The sequence below is a fragment of the Ursus arctos genome, chromosome X (assembly GCF_023065955.2).
Source record: "Ursus arctos isolate Adak ecotype North America chromosome X, UrsArc2.0, whole genome shotgun sequence".
NCBI classification, from domain to species: domain Eukaryota; kingdom Metazoa; phylum Chordata; class Mammalia; order Carnivora; family Ursidae; genus Ursus; species Ursus arctos.
In genome coordinates, this window is record NC_079873.1 from 120,683,051 (window position 1) to 120,705,589 (window position 22,539).

The window sequence follows — 22,539 nt, forward strand, 5'->3', positions numbered from 1 at the left end:
GACCTTACCATATTTGTTTTTCTCTGTCTGACTTATTTCACTTAGCATAATGTCCTCCAGTTTCGTCCATGTTGTCACAAATGGCAGGATTTCCTTTTTTGAATTGCTGAATGATATTTTATATACGTTCCCATGTCTTGGCTATTGTAAATAATGTGGCAGTGAGCACGGGAATGCAGATATGTCTTCAAGGTAGTGACTTAATTTCCTTTGGATGTAACCCCAGAAGTGGGATTGCTGAATCAACCGGTAGTTCTATTTTAAATTTTTTGAGGAACCTCCATGCCGGGTTCCACAGCGGCTGTGCCAGTTTCCATTCCCGCCAACAGTCCTCTAGGGTTTTCTCTCCACATCCCTGCCAACACCTGTCATCCCTTGTCTTTTTGATAATGGCCAAAGAATGACTTCCAATGGCCTGCAATCATTTTGAGAAAACAGGCATATTTGCATACACATCATTAAAAACAGTGTTTGAATGATTGTGGGGTAATAAATCAGGTAGGCAGGAGAAGCATTCAAAAGGATGACATTTGTGTTGGAAGTGCTGGAGCTGCGTCTGCTAGCTGTGTGATCTTAGGGAAGTTACTTACCTTCCCTGAACCTAGTTTCCTCGTCTCTCCACAAGGGATGATGATACCAGTACTTGCTGTGGGTTACTGTGAGGATTGAATATTCCACCAACTTCCTGACATCTAGCAAACGCCCAATAAATAATAACTGCTATTTGTATAACAGTATTAAAAACAATTAAGCTTACCCATTGCCTCCTCCCGTGGAGTTAAATACAGTTCCAGGGGCAAGAGAAGGAGGTTCCCTACGGTAAATGCTCCAAGGCATTTTGGAAGGGAATCATGACAATCTCAGCTTCAGTCACGGAAGCCTGTTCTCAGAGAGGGTAGGAAATCAGTAGGAACAGCCAGACTTGCTCAAGGTTACAGAAACAGGAGAATAAAGTCCAAATTCTTTAACATTGTCTTTACCACCCATCACTCCTTTATACTCCAGAGAAACAGAACCGCTTGCTGTGAAACAAAGTGACGAATATCCCGCGGGCTCTGGGGTCAGACTGCCCTGAGTCTGAACCCTTGCTCCGCCACTGATAAGCTGTGCCACTTTGTACAAGTTCCCTAACTGCGCTGAGCCTTACTCCCTTCGCTGTAAAATTGGGAATGATAATAAGAGCACTTAACTCTTAAGGCTATTGCAGGAATTAAATAAAATGTTGTGTGTAGGGGCGCCTGGGTGGTTCAGTCGGATGGGCATCTGCCTTCAGCTCGGGTCCTGGTCCTGGGGTCCTGGGATCGAGTCCCTCATTGGGCTCCTTGCTCTGCAGGGAGTCGGCTTCTTCCTCTCCCTCTCTCCCCTGCTCGTGCTCTCTCTCTCTCTCACTCGCTCTCTCTCTCAAATAAAATCTTTTTTAAAAAATGATGTGTGTAAATCACAATGCGTATCATAGAGTCTGTCATCCATAAATCATTATCAATATACCATGGAATCCTCCCACTTGCCACTACATCAAATATGGCCCTGATATTTTAACTGGCCTGGTAGTTTCAAATGAATTGTCACAATCTGAGAAGCATGTCTTCCATGTCTTTAGCTTTCTAAAGTTCAAACCTGACCATAATCACCATTTATTAAACACTTAGCATATATGCCAGGCATTTTAGGTACTTTTTCCTGATCTTTGCAACACCTAAATAAGGCAGACGCTCTTTCCCCCTTTACACATGACAGAGGGAGGCTCGGAGAAGGTTAAGAAACTTTCCCCAGGTCATACAAGCTGCGTGGTCAATATTTGAACCTGGGCCTGGGTGCCGGATCCCCTACTTTTGCTCAGTGCCGTACTGCCCGACCTTTGTAAAATCACCTTCTGTGACTTCCCACAGCCTTCAGGGGAAAGGTCAAACCTCTCAACTTACTATACAAGGCTTTTCTTTATCTGGCTCTAGCCCCTACTGACCCCTCTGACCTCCTCACCCATAGCCCAATCGCCTCCTCAAAAAAAAAACCTTCCCTGACGCCCTTCCTGGGTCTCCCAGAGCACCCTGGCCATATCTCTATCATGACACTTGTCACACCGTAGTGTAAATACTGATTTAATTGTATGTGTCCTTCAAAAGGCCATGAACTCCTTAAGGCACTGTGTCGTATCCATCTTCCTATTCCCACTACCCGGCAAAGTGCTTGGCACAGAGTAGGAATTTAATCGATGTGCATTGAATGAGTGAATACATGAATGAGTGGATAAACTGATGAATATCAAGCAGGGAAGGCCCAAATATAAAGTCCCACCACTTTTTAGAATGGTGGTACTTCAGGTGGGATCCCTGGACCAGCAGCAGCGGTATCTGGGAACTTAGAAATGCAAATTATCGGCCCCTGCCCCAGAATCAGAAACCCCAGGAGTAGCCCCCCCCCTCCTGTACGTTACCAACACCTCCCAGTTACCTTCAAATGCACATAAATTAAGAGTATGTTTACACAACGGATTTAAATTGCCCATAAACATGCATATATAAACAAGAAAAATATTATGGTTATTGTTAATACTGATTCCTTAAATTTATTTGGTTCTTAATAGATCACAAAATACTTTCCTAATGACTGTATTTGAAAGGAAAGACGAGATAAGGAGAATGATAAAGGAGTTCAGATCGGTGTGTTACATTCTAATTTAGTAGGCCCCTGAGCTCCTAGAGAGAGAACCTTCTCAGCTGTCCCATCCGGAAAATAAGAGTTATGTGCCTCTGTGCGAGCATTTGCCTGGCCAAGCTGGGGAAGTGGCTTCTGTGGTACCCCTTTCCATAAAATCCCATTGGTTGAATAAAGGATTCCAGGTGGGCAAGGTTGAGTGCGATTAAATCATAGTTGGGGTTGTAGGAAAGCCAAAGCTAGGGAAGAAGGCATACTCAGGCTATGACGGGTACCTGAGTATTTTTAATACTTTATGCAAGCATGAAGTTTCATTAGGCCAAATCATACCACCGTGTGCTTAGTTTAAAAAACTTTTTTTCTGCTCTCAGGGAAAAATATTGTGAAAGGAACTAAAATGTTATGGTTTTTTGCCAAGAACTTTTTTTTTTAATAATGAGAAAAAGATAATAAAGTTATAAAATTGGTTCTGTGTACCTGGGGAGACTGATACTCAGAACCAGCAGCTGGCGTAGCTGGAGGCAGGATCTGAAAAGGAAGACTGGCATCTCAGAGGCTAGAAGGAACTGGGAAGAACCCAGAACAATCTGTACGGAGGGGCTGACCTAAAGCATTGAAATAAGAGGAGATGCCCTGCCTTCCGTAGGCAAAGACCCAGGACACTACAGACTCAGGCTCTGCTATTCCAAAGCCAAGTTCAAGCCAAAGAGAGGGGAGTGCCTGGGGCACGGCTAGGACAGGGCTTGGGTTTCTTGCCAGGACCTGGAAGGTGAGAGGGCTCACTGGGAGGGTGGAAGGGAGGGAAAATGATCCAGAACTGTTCACGGCTCCAAGGACGGCAGCTGCAGGAGGTATAAACTGGAAAGGGAGGGATCACGGAAGTGAGCAACTTCTGCCAAGCTAATTGCATAAAACAGGACTATGTACCTGTAACTTACATATTCTGCGTGTAGTTTATACCCTAAGATTTCTTCACTATGGTAAAAATCAGCTGTGTCCTTAAAAATGATTGCCTGAGCAGTAGTTACCTTCCAGTGCAGGCTGATACAAAACAGCCTCCACTGGAAACAAAATTAAAACAGAATTTCTGAATCTCAAGGGCATCCTGTCCGGAGAAGTTACCCTCCCCCATACTCGAAGCTTGGGAGTGGAAAGTTATTATGTGAGCGGTTTACATTTATTAAGCAGCTAGTTTGGAAGCCTAAGTGCTTTGAATGGATTGTCTCATTTATTCTTCCAAGGAGCCTTAGGAGCTAGATACGGCTCTCACGTCCAACCTAACGAACCAGGGAATGAAGGTCTAGCTGGCAAAGGGCAATGTTAGGACTACCGGCTTCTGAAGCCCAAATTCCTTCTATCATGCTACCCTGCATTTGTTAGTCCTGAAAATACGCTACAGTGAGTAACAGTAGCTATAAAATACTAAACTTAGTAATACCTAGGGTGAGCTTACAACAAACCACATAGGGTCATAACTGTGTTGGTAGGAATGTGAACTGGTGTGATCTTTCTGAAGGACAGTTTAGCAATATTTACCAGAGAATTTTAAATGGAAGTACCCTTTTGTTTTAATGATTTCAATCACCAAAATATAGTAAGTGAAAAAAAGCAAGGTGCAGAATAGTGTGTATAGTAAGATGGCTTTTATAATAATTTTTAAAAGTACATGTAGAAGATGGATTGATAGATATGCTAGCATATAAATACCATTTTCCCCCTGAAACACAAGAAGCTTTTAACAATAAATATCTTTGGAACGAGTAACTCGGTTATTATTTTTGTGCCATTGGGAGATATTTGAGCTTTTAAAGTTTTGTTTTCCTCTCTCTGTTTGCTGATTTTTTAAAGTAACTCTTTATTAAGTCTTTTAAATAAAAACCAAATAACCAGCATTTACTGAGCAAGGTACATGAGCAATTACATGAGCAAGGGACTCAGGCATCTTACATACACTACATTGTATTCTCACAGGAAATGATCAGCTCCGTTTTACACGTGAGGAGTTCAGAGTCTCGGACAGGTGAAATCCGGTGCTTGAGGTGCCACAGCTCAGGATGTGGGCAAGCTGCCGGTTAAATGCCTGTCTGCCTCGGTTCAGAGCCCTTGGTGCTCAACTGCCTGGCTGTGCTCTTCTAATGGGTGTTTATACTCATTGCCTAATAAAAGTAAACTGGCGAACAACTGGAGTCTAATGAGATAATGTATGTGAAAATACTTTTCTAAGTATAGAGATGTTTGGGGAGGACAGAACAGGCAGCGGGAGTTTGACTTGGGCCCACCTGTCCACTGAGTCCCAGACAGTCAGGATATTGTTTTTTGAGGAAGTCATGATCAACACCTTTCTTCTCTTTCTCCTTTAAAAATATTATAAAATGACATTTATACCCCCTTTCCCCCCATGACACCTGATCATTGTTAAAAAAATTAAAATGTAGTGGAGAACTGAAAGTCCTTTCATAATACCTCTCACTGGTACTTGTTTCAGGTTGTAATGGCTATGTAACTATATTGCACACTTCCCACATATTTTACCTCGATGGGAGCAACTATATATTTGTTCAGTATCTGGCTTTCTTTCAACCTTATCACATATCCTGACCATCTTTTCATATCAGCACTTACAAATCTTTTCTCCTTTAAATAAATACCTGCACAATAGCCATTTTGCAAATGTACACACATGCACACGATTATTTTTTGAATTGTCCACTGAAAGACATTTATGCTACTTCCAATTGTTTGCTTTCCTAACTGCTGCTGCTGCAATGAAGCCCATTCCCAAGAAAGTTTAGAGGCAGCTTCAGATGGAGTGTGACATTTGTCAACTCTGTAGCTGATAAGAGTGACCCTTTAGGACTCTGTACTGAGGGTAGGAGCACGTTTCACTGTGTGCGGACACAAAGAACTCTGTCCAAAGCACTTTGGCCAGCACAATCAGAGATATGAGACTTGCCAACAAGTGGGAGAACCTCCAAAAGAAGAGCTCCCTATTCGTGATAGTTTAGTAATAGACCAGAGACTTGCTACTATTGTTCAACACTGATTGCTGGATCAGAAGAGGAATTTCCAGACTCCCGCTTCAAGCAGGGCTGGTGCAGGGCTGTGGATCCCCCCAGACAGTCTGGAGACAGCTAGACCGGGAGATGGGCAGCAGAGCTCCAAATCAGGCAACAGCATGTGTGGAAGGAGCAGGGACCTATGGGGAGACTCATAACTCATAGACCAACCTCTTCCAGCAGAGGGCAGTGCCTCAGATATCAGGCGGGACTCCGGCCAGCTGGAGCCAGAGCTGGGCGACTTCGCTGAACAGATTGCAGCAACCCTGAGCCGAGGAGAAACTGAACGAAACTGTCCTTTGGATACTGTAAGTGACATTGGGGAATGCCCAGTGAAAGACACGGTGGGACTTCACACTACCGTGATTTGCCCGTTTTCTAATGTCTACCAATTTGGGTTTGGTAATAAATCTCTTTTTACACACCCTGGCTGTGAGGGCTTGCAACTAAGGCAATTTGGAACCAATTTAACTCGACTAGCCACAGAGTTTCTCAGGTTTCTGGGGGCATGCTTGAATCAAAAAGGGAGTGACATGCCTAAAATATAACCTAGCCTTCTGGCCCTGGGGCTCTGTGGATCTGACACAAAGTTTACAAATAGAAAGTTAGCAGAGGGAAAGATATGTAAGAAGTAACAATTTTATCTAAAAATAGAAACTCAGTGTTTAACACCAGTCTTTTGCTTTTGCATTTCAAGGACTATGAAGGATGACCGTTAAAACAAACTTTATCGTGGAAGAGCCAGCCATGCAAGTGCTGCGCATGCAGATAATGAAAGATTAAAAGCAGTTAGTCCCGTAGGCCTCAACAGTTTCCAATCGACTCTTCCCTGAGAATTGCTTACCTTTCCTGCTGTGTAGTGCTTAGAATCAAATAGGAGCAAAACTGAGTTACTGTAAGATAAAGTCTGTTTCTACTCCTGTTGTGTTTGAGCCCTGTGATAAGAAAGGAAGGAGTGACTTTGGCATTTGCTGGTGGAGTCCAGCAGATTTGCCAGATGATAGAAGTACTGTGTGTGTTTAATTATTTGTCAGGCACGGCTATATAAGACACATCACAAACGAAATCAGCAACAGTGAAGTCAAAAGGTAGCTCGCACATGTTTCTTAGAGCAACATCAAGTGTTAGAAATACCAGCAAGGAGAGAGAAGTTTCTTGGCTGCTTTATTTTCCCGGTCCCTTCTAGCCCAGGGATGTCGGACGCTCTCCCGGAGGCCAGATCACTGCCTGCCTTCCCGCACCGGCCAGCCAGCGGCGGAGACGCCGAGGGGCTTCGGCCGGTTTGGCGTGGGACTGCCGGCAGCCCCGGCTGCGGGCAGGGAAGGGAAGGCCATCGCAGGTTCTCCGAGAGGCCCTCCGCCAAGGCCGCGGCCCCGACCCGAGACCGGCCCCTGCCGTCTCGCTCGGCAGGGCGCGGCCCCAGCGCCACCCGGCTCGCCCCGGAGAGGTGGGACTTTCCCCACCGGAAGTGATCCCGGCCAGTCTCGGGGAACTGGGGCACCTCAGCCAGTGTGTCAGGGAAACCCTTCCGGGTGTGTGTTGGGGGGGGTGGGGGGTGGGTGAGAAAAAAAAGAGGTGGCTTCGCCCGGAGTGGCCGCCGCCGCCGGACGGCCCCCGCCCCTTTCCCCTCCGCGAGCAGCGGCGCTGGGGCGGCGGTGAGACGGAGCAGCCGGCCGTTGGCCATGGCCTTGGCGTGACGGAGCCTCCCGGGCGGCCGGGCGGGTGCGGACGGCGGGGTAAGCGGCGGCTCCGGCGGAGGCAGCCGGGTCCGGGCGGGAGCTGGCGGAGGGGTGGAGGGGGGCGGAGCGGGGAGCGGGCGGCGGCCGGTGGGCCGGCGGGTAACGCGCCCCCTCCCCCCCCCCACAGGCCGGACGACGCCCGCGGGAGCCGTGGCCCAGAGACCCGCCCGGGCGGCAGTGACTGGAGCCGAGCCCACAGGCCTGGGCCGGCTCGGCGGCGCGAGCAGGAAGCGGGGTCCCTGGGCCCCTTTGTGTGAACGGCGGGGGAGGGGTGCCGGGCCGCCCCTAGCCGCGGGGGCCCCGGTGCTGCGGCCCCCACCGCTTCCCTCGGGGGCGCGGCGCGTCTCCCCACCCCGCCCCTCCGGGCTTGCCCTCCTCCCCACGCCCCCTGCCTGGGCTTCGGTTCCTATAGGAAGGGCATCACCATCTCATCCCCACCCACCCGACACTTGGCTCTTTCCCCTCCCCCTCCTTTAACTTCCTCTTCTTCCCCCGTTGGGCCCTCTGCCTCTCAGCACTCTCCTCCCCAGTTCGCAGATTTCCGCCCACCTTCCGCCTCCCCGAGCCGCCGCGGCTAGCGGGGTGTTCTTTTCCCTCCCTCTGGTAGGAGTTGCTGAAGGTGAGACTCATGAGGGAATACAAGGTAGTGGTGTTAGGGAGCGGAGGGGTTGGCAAATCTGCCCTTACTGTGCAGTTTGTCACCGGGACTTTCATTGAGAAATATGACCCCACCATTGAAGATTTCTACCGCAAAGAGATCGAAGTGGACTCTTCCCCCTCCGTGCTGGAAATTCTGGACACCGCAGGAACTGAGCAGTTTGCCTCCATGAGAGATCTCTACATCAAAAACGGCCAAGGTTTCATCCTGGTTTATAGCCTGGTTAATCAACAGTCTTTCCAGGTAACCAAACCGAGTCTTGTAATTTGTTAGAAGGGGGTGTGGTAATCCCACATTTACTTCTGGTGTGCTTGAACCGTGCGTTAATGACTATGTTTTGCTTCTGAAAGTTAGACACGGCGCATTTTTGAGGTTACTTCTGGCACGGAAAAGTATCGGGTTGTTTCTATAGAGAGTCTGCAGTAACAACCGTCAACAAATATTTTAAAGTTATTTTTGAGTCAAGGAAAAGTGAGAACGAAATAGGGCAGTCTGTGTATTTAGCCTGGAAGGGAACCTTCTGAAGTTGCTTGTTCGATTCAACAAGTATTGATTAATGTACTTACCAAAACAACATTTAACAGATAACCTCAGGTAAGTAGAGCACTCTGCAGAGAAAATTATTTTGAGCCGGTATCTGTAACTCCTGTGTCTGCTTTCCCCACCTCTTCCTCTGTGTTCTCTCACCCAAGTTTCTCAGCCAGATTCATAAATCTTAGTGTTACAAGATGAAGAACTCAAGACCTGCCTTCTAGGCATTTTTACTTAACTTTGGGGCGTGTGAAGGAAAGTTACTAATTGAAAAGACTAGTGCCTAGAATTAATTACCGACCGAAAGCTACAGTGACTCTCCTGCAGTTGATCCAAGTTGTTTCTGATAACACCGACTATATTTATACAGAATATGTGGATCAGGGAACACCAGACAAGTGCAAATTTCTAACCCTGGCTGGGTGGCCAAACTGGAGGTGGTCCAATTTCTTCCAAAAATCTGTCCTTCACTGGGAGACCAACTGAAGGTTTAACATTATTTTAAGAGGTGCAGTAAATGTTGCTATTTATTCCTTGAAAATAAATAACTTCATATTGACCCATTGTATTGACCTCCATTGATTTAGGAAATGGATAGTTTTTCTGCATTTGAAGGTATGCGCTTAATGTTGCTTGCTTAAGAGACATTAAGTGCTTTAGTGAATACAGTGTGCTAATTCCACTTTTCTTAGTATTTAAATTACAGTACTCTAGTGAAGTTTTCCAGTAACCACAAATAGCAACTTCAGGGTTTTTCTTTCTCTTAAAGATATATAGTAAGTATAGTGACCAAACTAAAGTACATTTTATGTGGGCTTGAATTCCAAAGCAATAATAGTATCATAAAAACATTTTTCCCCAGAAAGGTGCTGTTTGACAGGCATTTTCTTTCTAAAGGATCCTCGAGAGATTTGTTATTCTATTAGCTTACTCTCTTGAGGCTGGAAGTCTTTTGAGGGGATTTTCATATGATTTCCCTTGTATCTGCTTCTGTTATAGGCACAAATAGGGAGTGAAAAACTGCCATTATTTCAACAGAGACTTAAATTCTTTCAAGCCTAACTGTCATAAATTTGGCTTCTCATTTCAACTTGTGTTTCCATAAGGACACAGGGAAAAAGAGCTTAACCTAGAAGACCAAATGGATACATGACCAAACAAAATCATTGCAAACATCAAATAATTATGGTTTCATAAATTTTCACAGTCCTCTGTTTTTCCTTCATCCCACAAGTGACTATTCCATTCACTGTTAACTATTCAGATTAAACACGCTTGATAATTTAAGTCAAACCTCTCAAGTTACGAAACATTTAAAAATTGGAAACTCAGTATTAAATCTATAAAATTGCCTTAAAGCGACGCTTCCTCCCCTCCCCCAAAGTTGATGCTACCTGAGAATCACTAAGTCTCTTATCTTTTATCATTAATTGTCATTAGAAAAAATAATACACTGGGGAGAAAATACAAGTTGTAAAACCTAACTAGGCAACGGGAAGTACGACTGTCTTCCCACCCAGACGGCTGCTCAGTGCATTTGTCCCTCCCAGGAGCTACTCACTGTTAACATTAGTTTGTAGTGTATTTTAAGGTGTTTGATTTTACTGGGATGAGGGCCTACCATTAAATTTAAAATGCAACATTTAAGTATATAAATCTGTTTTGAACTGGTCTTCGAGGCATGACACGGTGTTTTTGTTCCCACCTGAAACACTTTCTTTCAGGCACTCTTGCTAAATGGCTAGGACTGCGTAGATGCAGGAAGCCTGTGCTAGGATAACAGGTGTTTTCAGGAGTGCTGACAAGCTGGCAGGTTTAAGGAGATAGCTAAATATCCTTACGTACAAATGGATTCATCATAATTGGGAACTTACTTTTTAACTCAGTGCAGACTGGGGGAAAGAAGTATGAGTCCTAAGGTTCGGGTGCAGCCTACATTTTACATTCTTGACAGAAACCCAGCAGGTGGGATCTGTGGAAATGATCGGGTTCCTACTTGGGTGGAGAAAACGGAGAAAACATTTTCTCCGTTTGGGTGTATGGTATTACTTTGGATTCAGCTTTCTGTACTTTGAGGGATGACTTCTTGTGATGCTGTAATACTCCTGTTACGGTCATGCAAACAGCATAATTTTTTTTTCTCTTTGTGATTGTTTGAATAGGATATCAAGCCCATGAGAGATCAGATTGTCAGAGTGAAGAGATATGAAAAAGTCCCACTAATCCTAGTAGGAAATAAAGTGGATCTGGAACCAGAAAGAGAGGTTATGTCTTCAGAAGGCAGAGCTCTGGCTCAGGAATGGGGCTGCCCCTTCATGGAAACATCGGCAAAAAGTAAATCAATGGTGGATGAACTTTTTGCTGAGATTGTGAGGCAAATGAACTATTCATCCCTGCCCGAGAAGCAAGATCAGTGTTGTACAACTTGCGTTGTCCAGTAAAAAAGAACCTCAATCATGGCCATACCGAGCAGGTTAGTTGTTGATGGAACCTTATGAGTCTGAGACTGTTTTGGTTTTGATCGAGTATAACAAAAAGCTGGTTAATATTAGTACACGTTGTGGTACCTTCCGTTTCCTTGTTTGTTTTTAAAATAACGTTTCCCTTAGCACAAAATAGTCAGCATTCAATGAAGAAAATAAAAAAGAGATAAGCAAAATGAAGGTAAGAAATTGCCTGTATTCCTGTCACTAAGATTTGTTTTTTAAAAGTGAATTACTGTTCTCTTCTGCTTCATCGATAACATTCCTTTGGGGTGGGGTGAGTTAAAGGGTAATACACCTCCTCCCTGTTCCTGTGATTTCGCATCCAATAATAATTTCAGATGATGATTGGTTTCATGTTTTCTACACTTTTCTGTCCCGGGCTAGAGAGCTGCTATAATTGAAATCATCAATTTACTAATCACCCAAGTGCTTGATTGAACAGGATGATTATTTAATCAAGTTCATCTGTACTTTGCACTTGAGGGACTTAAGTGACCTCTGATAATAACAAATTACAGTGCCACAGCGTACCTTGACTTCATTATGAATATATGGCCCAAATGAGAATCTGGTAAAATCATCTGTGATGTGTTAGAAGAGACACACCCAAGCCCAGGCGACATTTATATTCAGTTTTAGTAAATATTAATAGAGTTCATAGGAACAATAACAAAACCTTCACACCTTTCATTGAGTTGAATGATAACTTCATAAAAGTTTTTTCAAATGGATGAGTTTTTTAAAAAGCAACTGAGCATCTTAAGTGGGATTCTTTTATTCATATCATGGTCTTTTAATCTGGATTATAATTGGGCAGATAGACTCAATTAGACAGTAACCCTTACATAACACACTAAAACAACCAATATCCTGGATGACTGCAAAACCACAGCAAATGGCAGGCTAGCCTGACAGTCTCAGGAATGGAATCGATTGTTTTGAGCCAAGACTGACCTCAAGTCCAGGAGGCAGTGTTGCAAATGGCAACAGGCATTTCAGATTGCAGTGATGATTCCTAATAAAAGGTCTGGCTTTATATGTGCTCCCTGGGGAAAAGACTAACAGTCCCTAATTTATCTTTTCAGACAAGATCTTCTGTCAGGGAGTGTCTGTCACCTTTGAAAATGAAGGATGACAACAGTGCTTTATTCAAATGCTTTCACACGTCAGCTTTTTAGCACACCAGAATATGATGAGAACACATTTCTTTTCTGATACCTGGCTACATCCGTTATGGCTTCCCTGTCGAGACCTCACGCCAGCGTATGTTTGGGTGATGGCGTCACACTTGCAGAGTGTAGGTTTTGGAAGCAGGAACTGGCGTATGTAGGTGATCCAGTCCCGTGTTTGTGTTTCCCTAATGTCTCTTCAGTTGTAAGCCAGCTTCAAGTTTGAACAAGTTCTGTGTGGTGATTGCATCTTTACCATTAACGTGCTCTTTCTCTGTCGGACACTTTTAACTGGGAAGTGACATAAATGTACATGTTTCAGTGTTGTCATCTTTATAAAAAAATTAACTAGCTCCCACAAAATGTTCCCAGTTTTCTTTCCATCATTAATGTAGACAGCTACAGGAAGTAAACTGAATAAAATCCAGATTGGCAAATGGATAGTTTCTATAGTGATTCTTAAATCTCTTACTCTGACTTTTCTCTACATCTGTTTCATCTTGCAGCCTGTGTGATCTAAATTACTTCTAATCCATTTGGTTATCTGTGGGAATGATTAAATAGAATTGCCTTATATCTCAAGCCAACTATGTTTATGTTTTTTGTTAATGTACTAAAAATCAGGAAATATTAATACCAATAATTGCTTATTTCTTTATGATAATAATAGGTCAAGTCACTTGTGTAGCTTTTTGTTTGGTTTTCATTGTTGTAAGCAGAATACACATTGGAGGTGTGAGCATTGAAATAAAATAAGCAGCCGGATGTGTGAAAATATTAAAGGAAATTTCCTGACCGAGATCTTTTAGAACAAAGCACACTACACTTTCTCTTTTGTGACATCACACAAGATGGAATTGATGTGTATGGGAATCTATAACCTGACACCTGTAAAAGCTCGTGGTTGTGCTTGCTTTTACTATTTATCTACAAAAATAGGTGATGGATTCTGAATCCAGTAGCTTGAGTCATGGAGCTCTGAAGTCTGTCAGTCCCAGATCTAGACTGAAGATCAAACTTTGACAAGTAAAGGTGATTTGAGAAATGCTTGTCCTTAATAACTTAGAAGAGTACCTTTGTCCAAGTGAGAAATGATAAAGATTCAGATAAGTCAGAAAAACTGTTGGGATTGTTGTTAACTGGTTGCTGTTAATCGAAAGGGGAGATTTTAATGCTCTAAGAAACAGTTCTGATAATTGCTCACATTTATTTCTTACCACCCTTCAATGTGGGTCACCCGTCTCTTGCCCAACACCTGTTTATCTGCATGGCTCCCAGGATCGTTTCCTCACCTTTCACCCTCCCACTGGCCGGAGTCTTAGTGTGAGTTTCCAAGCCCAGATTCTTTACGTGCTGTTTTTGCGGCCGGTTTCCTTACTGACCCAAGGAGCCTGCCATCGAGGGCTTCTTTACTGTGCAGCAGCAAGCAGTATAATAGAAACCCAGGTCAGTGTTGCAGGCCTGGTTTGCTTTTACTAACTACATCACAGCTCCTCTGTATGTTGGTGTAAATAATTGACAATTGGCTCTTTTGGTATTCTGTTGTGGAGAAGGATGGGTGTTTTGTTAACCATCTCATAATACTATAAAAGAAGTAAATCACAGTGCTGTGGGCATTCAGGGAAAGGAGAGACCACGTCCAGTTAGAGCAGACTTCTCAATAGTCCGGGCTCTTTGTTATGGGCATTGTAGGGTGTCAAGCAGCGGCCCTGGCCCCTATTTACTAGATAGATGCTGGCAGCAGTCTCCCCGCCCCCCTAGTTATGACAAACAAGAATATCTCCAGACATTGCCTAATGGCTCCTAGGGGGGCAAAATCACACCTGGCTAAGAACCAGTGACTTTGAGGAATTGGGGAACAGTAACATTTGGGTCAGGTCTTGAAGAATGGGTAGGATGTGAAGGGGTGGGGGAGGGGTAGAGGTGATTTCCAAACAGAGGGAATGCCGAAAAAGAGCAAACTAATATCCCTAAATTAGTAGTCTTGTTGGCTCCCTGAAAGGCAGGTGGGAAGTGCAGTAAAGTTATCTTTCAAATGTGACAGTTTGGTAAATACCCCTTTTGGCAAATAGAATCATTGAAAAGATGATTTGTCAAGGATTTCGGTATCTCAGCCCTGTACTGATGAAAGTTATTAAAAAAAAAAAAAAGAAAAGAAAGGAAAACCAGAGTAAAAAAGGTGTTCTTCACTACGGTTTGAAGGGCTCCTGCAGGATTGTACCCTGTTTTTCTCCGTGTATTACGGAACAGGTTCTCCCAGCGAGAGTAAGTGGTGCAGAAGAGTACCAAACACCAGCGATCAGACGGAAAGAACAAAGATCGTTATTTATGTCAGCCTCAGTTCATTATATATGTCAGCCTGAAGAAAAAGCGAGATTCTTGATTCAAGACCAGCACATCATTTCACGTGGCAGCAGAATGCCCGGGATGTTAACAAAGGCTCCTGAAAGGCTGAAACATCTCTGAATGTCATTTTAGTCTAGCTGGCCTTACCGTTTCTCAACACAGTGGAATTGATTAGCATTTTCAGGGGTTTTTTTTTTTTAAATAAATACGTGGAATCAGAATTGTTCCTAATCTTTTGTCCCCCTGCTTTTAATTAGATATGATGTGCTGAGGATTTAGCAACCGGAAAAGGGAAAATCATGAAAATTAAATCACATTGTGTACTTTAAAATGCTGGCATTTTCATATCCAAGTTAAATATTAATCCTATCAGTGAAACACTGGGGTGGAATTCTGTTGCAGAAGTTACAGCTTAGATACTTCCTTTTTTTTCTCCTGCCCTATTTTGCATATCACCTTGAGTGGGGAAAGTAGCTTATTTTAAATGTTCATTTGTCATCCAGTTCACTTGGTGAGCCATAATAGAGCTTGGGCATGGAGGCCCTGGATGGAGTGGGAGTATGCTTTGGGGCTCCCATGAAGACGTACCGTAAAGATCTGCAGTGGACCTGGAGTACTGGAGGGTCTGCACCCCCCTAATTTTCCCCAGACCTTCACTGACACCCCCTCCCTCCCTTGCCAAAAGGTTCATGGTCTGGGACAGTTCAGAGTGAATAGGTGAATAGTTAGACCTGCTCTGGGTGTGGAGGTGTCTGTGATTAGAATGACTCTTGTGTATCTGTTCCCTCTTTAATTGCTTCCTTTTAACCTCAAGATTAGGCTTTTATTGCAGAATGAAATGCATATGAGCCATTCAGTTTTACTCCATTACCTCTCTGGCTTAGAATGAACCATCAGTAGAATTAACAAAAATTGCATCATAGAGTTGGAGAGTTGCCACCGAGGAAGTATTCTAGCCATACTACAGGAAAGATTCTCCTCGTGGGATTACTTCTCAGTGGAATTCGAAAATCCAGAAGATAATATCACTAAGAAAAACTTAAGTCCTGTCAGCTGTTGGAAAGACTTACCCTACCAAAAAACATACTCCCGAATTCTTTTGATTAGCCACAGTTTCAGGAACATGGGATTCAGAAAAAGCAATTTAGAGTCAAGGGGAGCAGTACCCTACCTGGTCTGATTCAAAGCTAGCAGCTGGAATCTGATCATTGGGCTCATACTCTCCTTATCAGTGGACATGGTTATACTACCTGATATCTCAGAATTGAATTCATTAATTTAAATTTACGGGATTTTAGGTGTAGGAAAGAAGAAAAACAGTAATCCCTTCCTTTCTACCCTGGGTTTACCATAAACTTTTAGGGTGCTTATTCTCCTTACAGCATGGTCCCCCTTTCATCCAAAGATTTGATGCCATAGTTTGAGTATTTAACTTGGATATGAAAATGCCAAGTAAAAAAAATGTGAAGGGAAATTCATTTTTTTAAAAAATTCCTTTGGTTAAATCTCCAGAATATCATATATCTACAACTGGAAAAAAATTAAAATTGATTATGTTTGCACATTTATTATTTGCTAAAAAGAATGCTAGTAAATGGCATTGTATTTAGAAATGGTGAATCCAGCTAAGCTAAGAAGACATTCATAAACTGCTAAGCGTTTCAGGAGCCTTTGTTAATATCCCGGGCATTCTTCTGCCACGTGAAATGATGTGCTAGCCTGGGATCAAGAATCCCCCTTTTCTTCATGCTGACAGAAATAATGATCTTTGTTCTTTCAGTTCTGTGTTTGGTACCCTCGGGTACCAACTTACCCCGCTTGGGAGACCCTATTTCATCATTTCCTGAGCAGAAGGTTTGGACTGTTTGGGTGTGGGTGTGTGGGTGTGTGTGTATACGCGCGTGCACATGTGTACTCTCCCTTAACAAAATCTAATTAGAAAAAAAAGTGAAAAAGTGAAACCAGTTAAGCGAGAGTTTGAGCAGAAGCTTCCAGAGTTGAGATTTGTTGGGTGTCTTACTGGAGACTTGATTGTTCAGGACAAGGATCACTTGTGTTCTGTCTTACAAGCATCAAGTTATACTTGTGCAATCTGTCTGGATGTGCTATCCTGGGAGTTAAAAAGTATGAGTTTGATCAGCTGCCTTTAAAGCTTCTGGAATGTTTTTTAAATGAACGAGAGTTGTTAGTACACTGAAAATGTTGCTGTCAGAGTGTGGAACAGTAAGATGTATATTTTGCATTCTGTGAAATTCTCATCTTGAGAGACTGTCCTTTTTGCTTAATGCAACCTTTTGCTTTGGGATTTGTTACTCATGGAATCACAATTTATTACTCTTCTGAAAAAGCTGGTATTAAAACTTTGTTTAATGGTACGCCTCCTCTTAATATTGTTGAGTCTGGCCCAGGATTTATCTATGTCTCTTCATTTCACTGGAGCATTGTCATCCTGTGGAATGTGGACGGACCAAATGTTAAGCAGATTTTTAGAGGGTGGGAAATAATGCATCTGTCACCTTTTATTTAATGTAGATTATGGTTGATAAGCTGGCTTGTAGTCTTAGTGTGTATTTTGGCTAGAAACAAATAATAACTACTTCCTCAATGTGATCTCAGGGACTGCCTACACTAGTAAAACATCGTATGTTACAAGTCTTCACTATTTAAGAGACAGAAGCATATTTAAAAATCCCAAACTCTTTATTTTTTAAAATGTGGATTAAAATTTACGGCAATCTTACTAATACAAACCAATTGAGAAAAGTCTAATCTGAATTACCGAAAAGTCTTCACACTGAATTGCATATCTTTTGAAATACTATTGTGTTCAAATAGGTATAAAAACTCAAATGAGGCTAAAAAACATAAAGGCCCTCAGTGTGGATATCAGAGTCATAACTCTGGTCTTATAGAATTTATAACATAGTTGAGAAATGAAAAAAAAACCTGACATTTGCATACTTTGTAAGGTACTTTCACACATTACCTTATGTGATATTTACCACAACCCTTGAAGAAAGAATTTTTATCTTTATTTTAATGATGAGGAAACTGGACTTGCTCAAGCTTAAATAACCAGCGTCCTAGTTAAAAATTTGGCGTAAAAGTTTAATTTTAATTGGAAAAAAATTTGGTTTATAATAATTTCTAAGGAGGCAAATTCTTCTCCTATTTTTCCTAATGTGTTTAGGTGGCAGGATTTCAATAATGAGCAGAGAGACATTCTTTAAAAGTAATCATTTTTATGATATAGCTGCTAATAAAGAGTTCTTTCAGGCTCTTTGGACACAGTAGAAGTGTAGCTGTCAAATGAGATTAAAATTATGCATGTATAAATATTGGTAGAGCCTTTAAGATGATCTTAAATTGGTTTTGCTTGGCATTCTTTCGTAGTTGCTGTTCTGCTCTTTGTTGCTGGCTTCATTTAACAACTTTTCTTTCACGTTAAAAAACAAATGTAATTCCACTCCTCTAGAAGCTACGTAGTGGTCCAGCACAGTTAAAGGACTTTGTGTCTGAGTGATAGATTTTTTTCCCCTTGCTATTAATTAGAAGGGCAGAAGTCTGTCAACCACGAGAGGGTAGACTGCGAAACCCCGATCAGAGGAAGGTCCCTGGAGTTGGGAGGATGTCCAAAACAGGGCAGACCAGAATGAGGACCCTACCGCTGTCACCTAGCATCTAACTCAAGTTGGGGTACTTAGTAGGTGCTCAGTAGCTAGACCCTGATTGGATTACATTTTCTTATTTTAAATTTTCCCCGAAACCCTACATTTTGAAAAAGTTTGGCATACTGTCCAGTTTGCTCATAATGATGATGCATTTGATTCTAATGCCATTTCCCATTAAAAGTATGAAGAAAGCAGATTCAAAGTAGAAGTAATATCTGCCACTTTTGTACTGTAAAATCTTATAAACCGGTAAGAACATGTTTAATATTGTACAAAGTATGAAACAAGTATGAAGTATAATAATATATTTAAAAATAAACCAGAGTAGTTACATACACACAGTATATTCTATTCAGTGCGTCATTAGTGTTTCTAATTTTCAGTGACTCTTTTTGATCACCTAAAATTATTTTTTAATTTAAACTCATGGGGAACACAGTGAAATTCCACCTTAAGATAGTTATTCTGATGCCGGTTCAGTGTGTATATAGAGCTGTTGTCGGGGTTCTCCTTTGAAACTGTAACCTGTATTTCTATCTTTTTACGACATTTTCATCTTAATTGCAGATAAAACTCAGAGGAAATTTGCACAGATGCTGCTTTGGAGAACTTTACAACCTGGGTTGCAGAACTGAGCCTTGGTAAACCTGTCTCTCTTACAGCATGTTGCCATACATCTAATTCAGTGCGTAAGGTCCTTGGCCTTCAAGACCCATGACCTTAACGGGAATGCTTAAGCACGTTTACCATACGTTTAAGATCTGTTCTTTATCAATCAGTCCTTTTGTAGCTTTCTAAGTTCTTATTGATGGCTAATATGCAAGAATTAATTTTTAATATTTTAATTGATTTCTTTAATTAGTTTCTCAACTTGTATTTATTAAATACTCAAACTCAGTATTACCTACTCAATGCCTTTTAAAAGAAAGTTATAATGGAGAAAAAAAATTGAGCCTTAAACAAATGGTTACTTCTGTATATTACCTCGCACCAGTGCTTCATTCTATTTGTAAAATCTTTCTCCTTTAAATGGTTGGTTAATACTTTGAGACTTTGTTTACGTGTGGCAGTGTTGTAAAAAGAAACTAAAGATCACGTTTTTACCCTGATGGATGGAATATCCCTTTTCTTCAAGTGCAGTTTGTGATGTGTTTTTGTAATTAACATGTTCTGAAAGTTCCAATTGATATTTGAAATTGAAGGTAGAGCATTTAGCTGAAGAGTTAAGCGTTTGATTCCATTAGGTTTTCACATGTGTTAATCTCATTTACAGCATCGAATTGCAGCAGTAACATTTTCCTTTCTGTGAAGTTCTAAATTTAGTTATGACCTACTTAGCAATGCCTTTGAAAAGGGATATTGTATCCATGGTAAATTAATTGTATACCTAAACAGAGATCGCTCAGCTTTGCCTGTCAGGCTTGTAACCGACATCTAGTAGGCTTCTGCACGTGTAAAATTGAATTCAAATAAAATCATATATGCTTTCTAGTTCTTAATATTTGTCTTTCTGGATAATAGTTTAAAGCAATATTTGTTAAAATTTTCTTGCACTATCACAGTTGATTTTTAGTTACTTCTCAAGAAGCATGTTCGTAATAGAGGCAAAAATCTGTGTAACAGGAGAGGATAGCGCCAAGTCTCTGGGCTTTTTTTGTTTGTTTGTTTTTTGGATATTTTCCCCCCAGATGTGCTTCTAATAGCCATTGCCTTCCATGTTGTTTACCGAATCAGCACATTTTGTCTGAATACTTGAACATTTTAACAGTAACACAGGTATAGAAACAGAAAGGAAACTTGTAATCTTTTGGTTCAGTTTTAACATCTTGACAACAAGCGCTTTTTCTAGCAACAACTTTAAAATTTTGTAAGTTTGACAGTATTTTCTCGTTGGGTTTTTATTTGGTTTTAGTTGTGTGCTTTTAATTTGCAGAAGTTAGTAACTGCAGCTCACCTACTGCACCAAAGTTCTCGATTTTAGGAGCCCAGCTTTAGTCATTTGAACATGCTTCTAAATAAAACAAAACAAAAAACCAAAACTATACTTTCGATCTATAATAATAGCTCAATAACTTTGTCAAGGAAAGCTCTAATATATGCAGTGATGGTTTATGGAAGGGTGTGGCAATTTTAAATTTATACTGTGTGTGATGTTCAAATAAAGTGATATCTGCATTCATGTGATTTATTGGTCAGCTTGACCATTAATTATTACGTAGAAATTGATGAAACTTTGATTTCCTTTTTTAAAATCGTGTTGCATTTGATTCCTGATCAGATTCCCTCAAAGTGAACCCTTGATCTGAGATTGTGGATTTTATGGTAAGATTGTAAGGGTGGAGGCAGTGGAAAACATTGTTCCTTATTTATAAACCACTTGAAATGAATACCTAATTTAAGTTTGCACTTTAATACCGAACTTAAAAACCAAATACTCAGTACAGAGTAGGTTAAGTGATCATGGTTCATCTTTATTAGCTGTGTGAACTTCTAAAGGAATCAAATAATTCATGATGATTTAAAATTTTTCTGCAGATGATTTTTTTTATATGCAGTGTTTCTTTCCTATGGATAGTCCCCCACTCCCCCCCCCCCCCCCGCCCCAGCATTGATCTCGGCAGCAAATTTAACTTGAATTCACTTAGGATCACAGGAATCAGGGGATAGTGATTTAAAGGTGGTTTCTCCAGCACATTTTAAGAAAAGGGACCAAAAGTTATTTTAGCTTCCTCAATAGATTGCATGTCAAGTTGCTTATTAGGATAATAAATTAATATTAAATGCAATATATGTCTCGTCTTTACTATGGCATCTGTTTAGGAGTTGTTCAAATCACTGCAGTAGGGCTCTGCAAATAAAATCATGTAACCTGTTAATGGATCTAATGTACTGTAACTTTATCAATGAAAGGTAAAAATCTCAAATAACAAGTACAAACATTGAACAATGACCTATAAAGATTTGTAAAAGTAAAATTTTTCCAATAGATTTCATTCTTGTCATTTTGTAAGATGACCCTGCAGTCCACCTGTTTGTAACTTTTTTAATAAAATAGACATCTGTATTACCGAGGTTGGTTTCTTGAATTTTTTGGTATATTACTAATTCCAGATTTGCTAACCAGTAAATCTCCCTCATAACTGACAGCCATCACTTTGATCAAAATCACTATGTTGTATTGTAGTACATACTGAAACAAATTATACAGTCACTTGTGTCCTTAGTCACCATTCTGGCATATGTGCGGGGGAGGAAGGACGAACCCATATCCTAAAATGTAGTAGTTGATCAATTGAATCACTTCCACATAAATGGGAAATTAGAACTAATGGGTGAAAAAGAATAATATATATGACTTGTCACATTTGGAGAGAGTGCTCCAACTACAAATCTGTTGGCTGGGCATGATCCATGTGTAGGAGATTTCAGACAGTATTAAGCAGTATAATTAAATTTTGAACTACCAAATGAATTAAGAACATTCAACACAATTGAGTTATCACTTTGTTTTATCCAGCGAAAGACTTTGCCAGTCCCTTTAATTCACTGCCTAACTCAATATTTTTAAGTTGTTGAACTGAGCAGATTTTTAACCGCCATGTTTTTTTAGACAGGTCTTTCTGTCAGAACATAATATGGACTGGATTTTTTTTTAATTTGTAAAGATGGGCAGGTTTATATGCCTGTGTCATAACAGACAGAAAAAGTATCTTACCGTTTATTATCATTGGTTATGGATCTGGACTCAGGCGCCACACACCTCACGTATGCTGTACTAGATGCGGCCCTTGAAGTCCAAAAACCTTTTCTACAATGAAGGCACTCACGATTTCAAGGCCCTCCCCTTTCTCTCCCCACTGAAGTTGTATCCCTTCTTCCGACAAAGGTCAACATTTTTAACCAAGTAAATAACAGAGATGATGAGAGGATGGGCTAGGGTAGGAGCTAAGGGGTTCTAGCCCCGTGAGCCAAATCGGTGCTGGATATCAATCAGTACAGCCAGGTCACTGCTACCTCTTAACCCTCCCTCCCCTCTTTGTGTTGTTCTTCGCACAGAGAGGATTCAACCGGTGTTCACATGCCTCCAGGATATAGCAGCTTGGGATCAAGATCCAAAGCTGTAAGACGTCTCATTGAGATTCAAAGCAGGGGCGGTTTTTCAGATAGGCTCCTGCTTGCCCTTGTATCTACCTATCTCATTTGAGCCAGACTGCTATCTGGTGTTTCG

At 41.5% G+C, this 22,539-nt stretch overlaps 1 protein-coding gene across 2 annotated transcripts; it reads left to right on the forward strand.

Moving 5' to 3' along the window:
* Positions 1-5,919: 5,919 nt before the first annotated feature.
* RAP2C (RAP2C, member of RAS oncogene family) lies at positions 5,920-21,380 on the forward strand. Of its 2 annotated transcripts, none has more exons than XM_026520604.4 (4): positions 5,920-6,019; positions 7,578-8,351; positions 10,802-11,112; positions 18,879-21,380. In XM_026520604.4, the coding sequence occupies exons 2-3, from the start codon at positions 8,079-8,081 to the stop codon at positions 11,078-11,080; spliced, it is 552 nt and encodes a 183-aa protein (XP_026376389.1). In that variant the 5' UTR covers positions 5,920-6,019; positions 7,578-8,078; the 3' UTR covers positions 11,081-11,112; positions 18,879-21,380. The 2 variants fall into 2 exon arrangements, with proteins under 2 accessions (XP_026376389.1, XP_057171079.1); XM_057315096.1 differs by lacking the exon at positions 5,920-6,019 and adding an exon at positions 7,252-7,447.
* Positions 21,381-22,539: the final 1,159 nt, after the last annotated feature.

What these genes read in the sequence shown, in the direction of transcription:
- RAP2C (XM_026520604.4), top strand. Translation starts at nt 8,079, where the DNA reads ATGAGGGAATACAAGGTAGTGGTGTTAGGGAGCGGAGGGGTTGGCAAA. An exon ending in TTAATCAACAGTCTTTCCAG is followed by an intron (nt 8,352 to 10,801) that starts GTAACCAAACCG and finishes TTGTTTGAATAG; the next exon opens with GATATCAAGCCCATGAGAGA.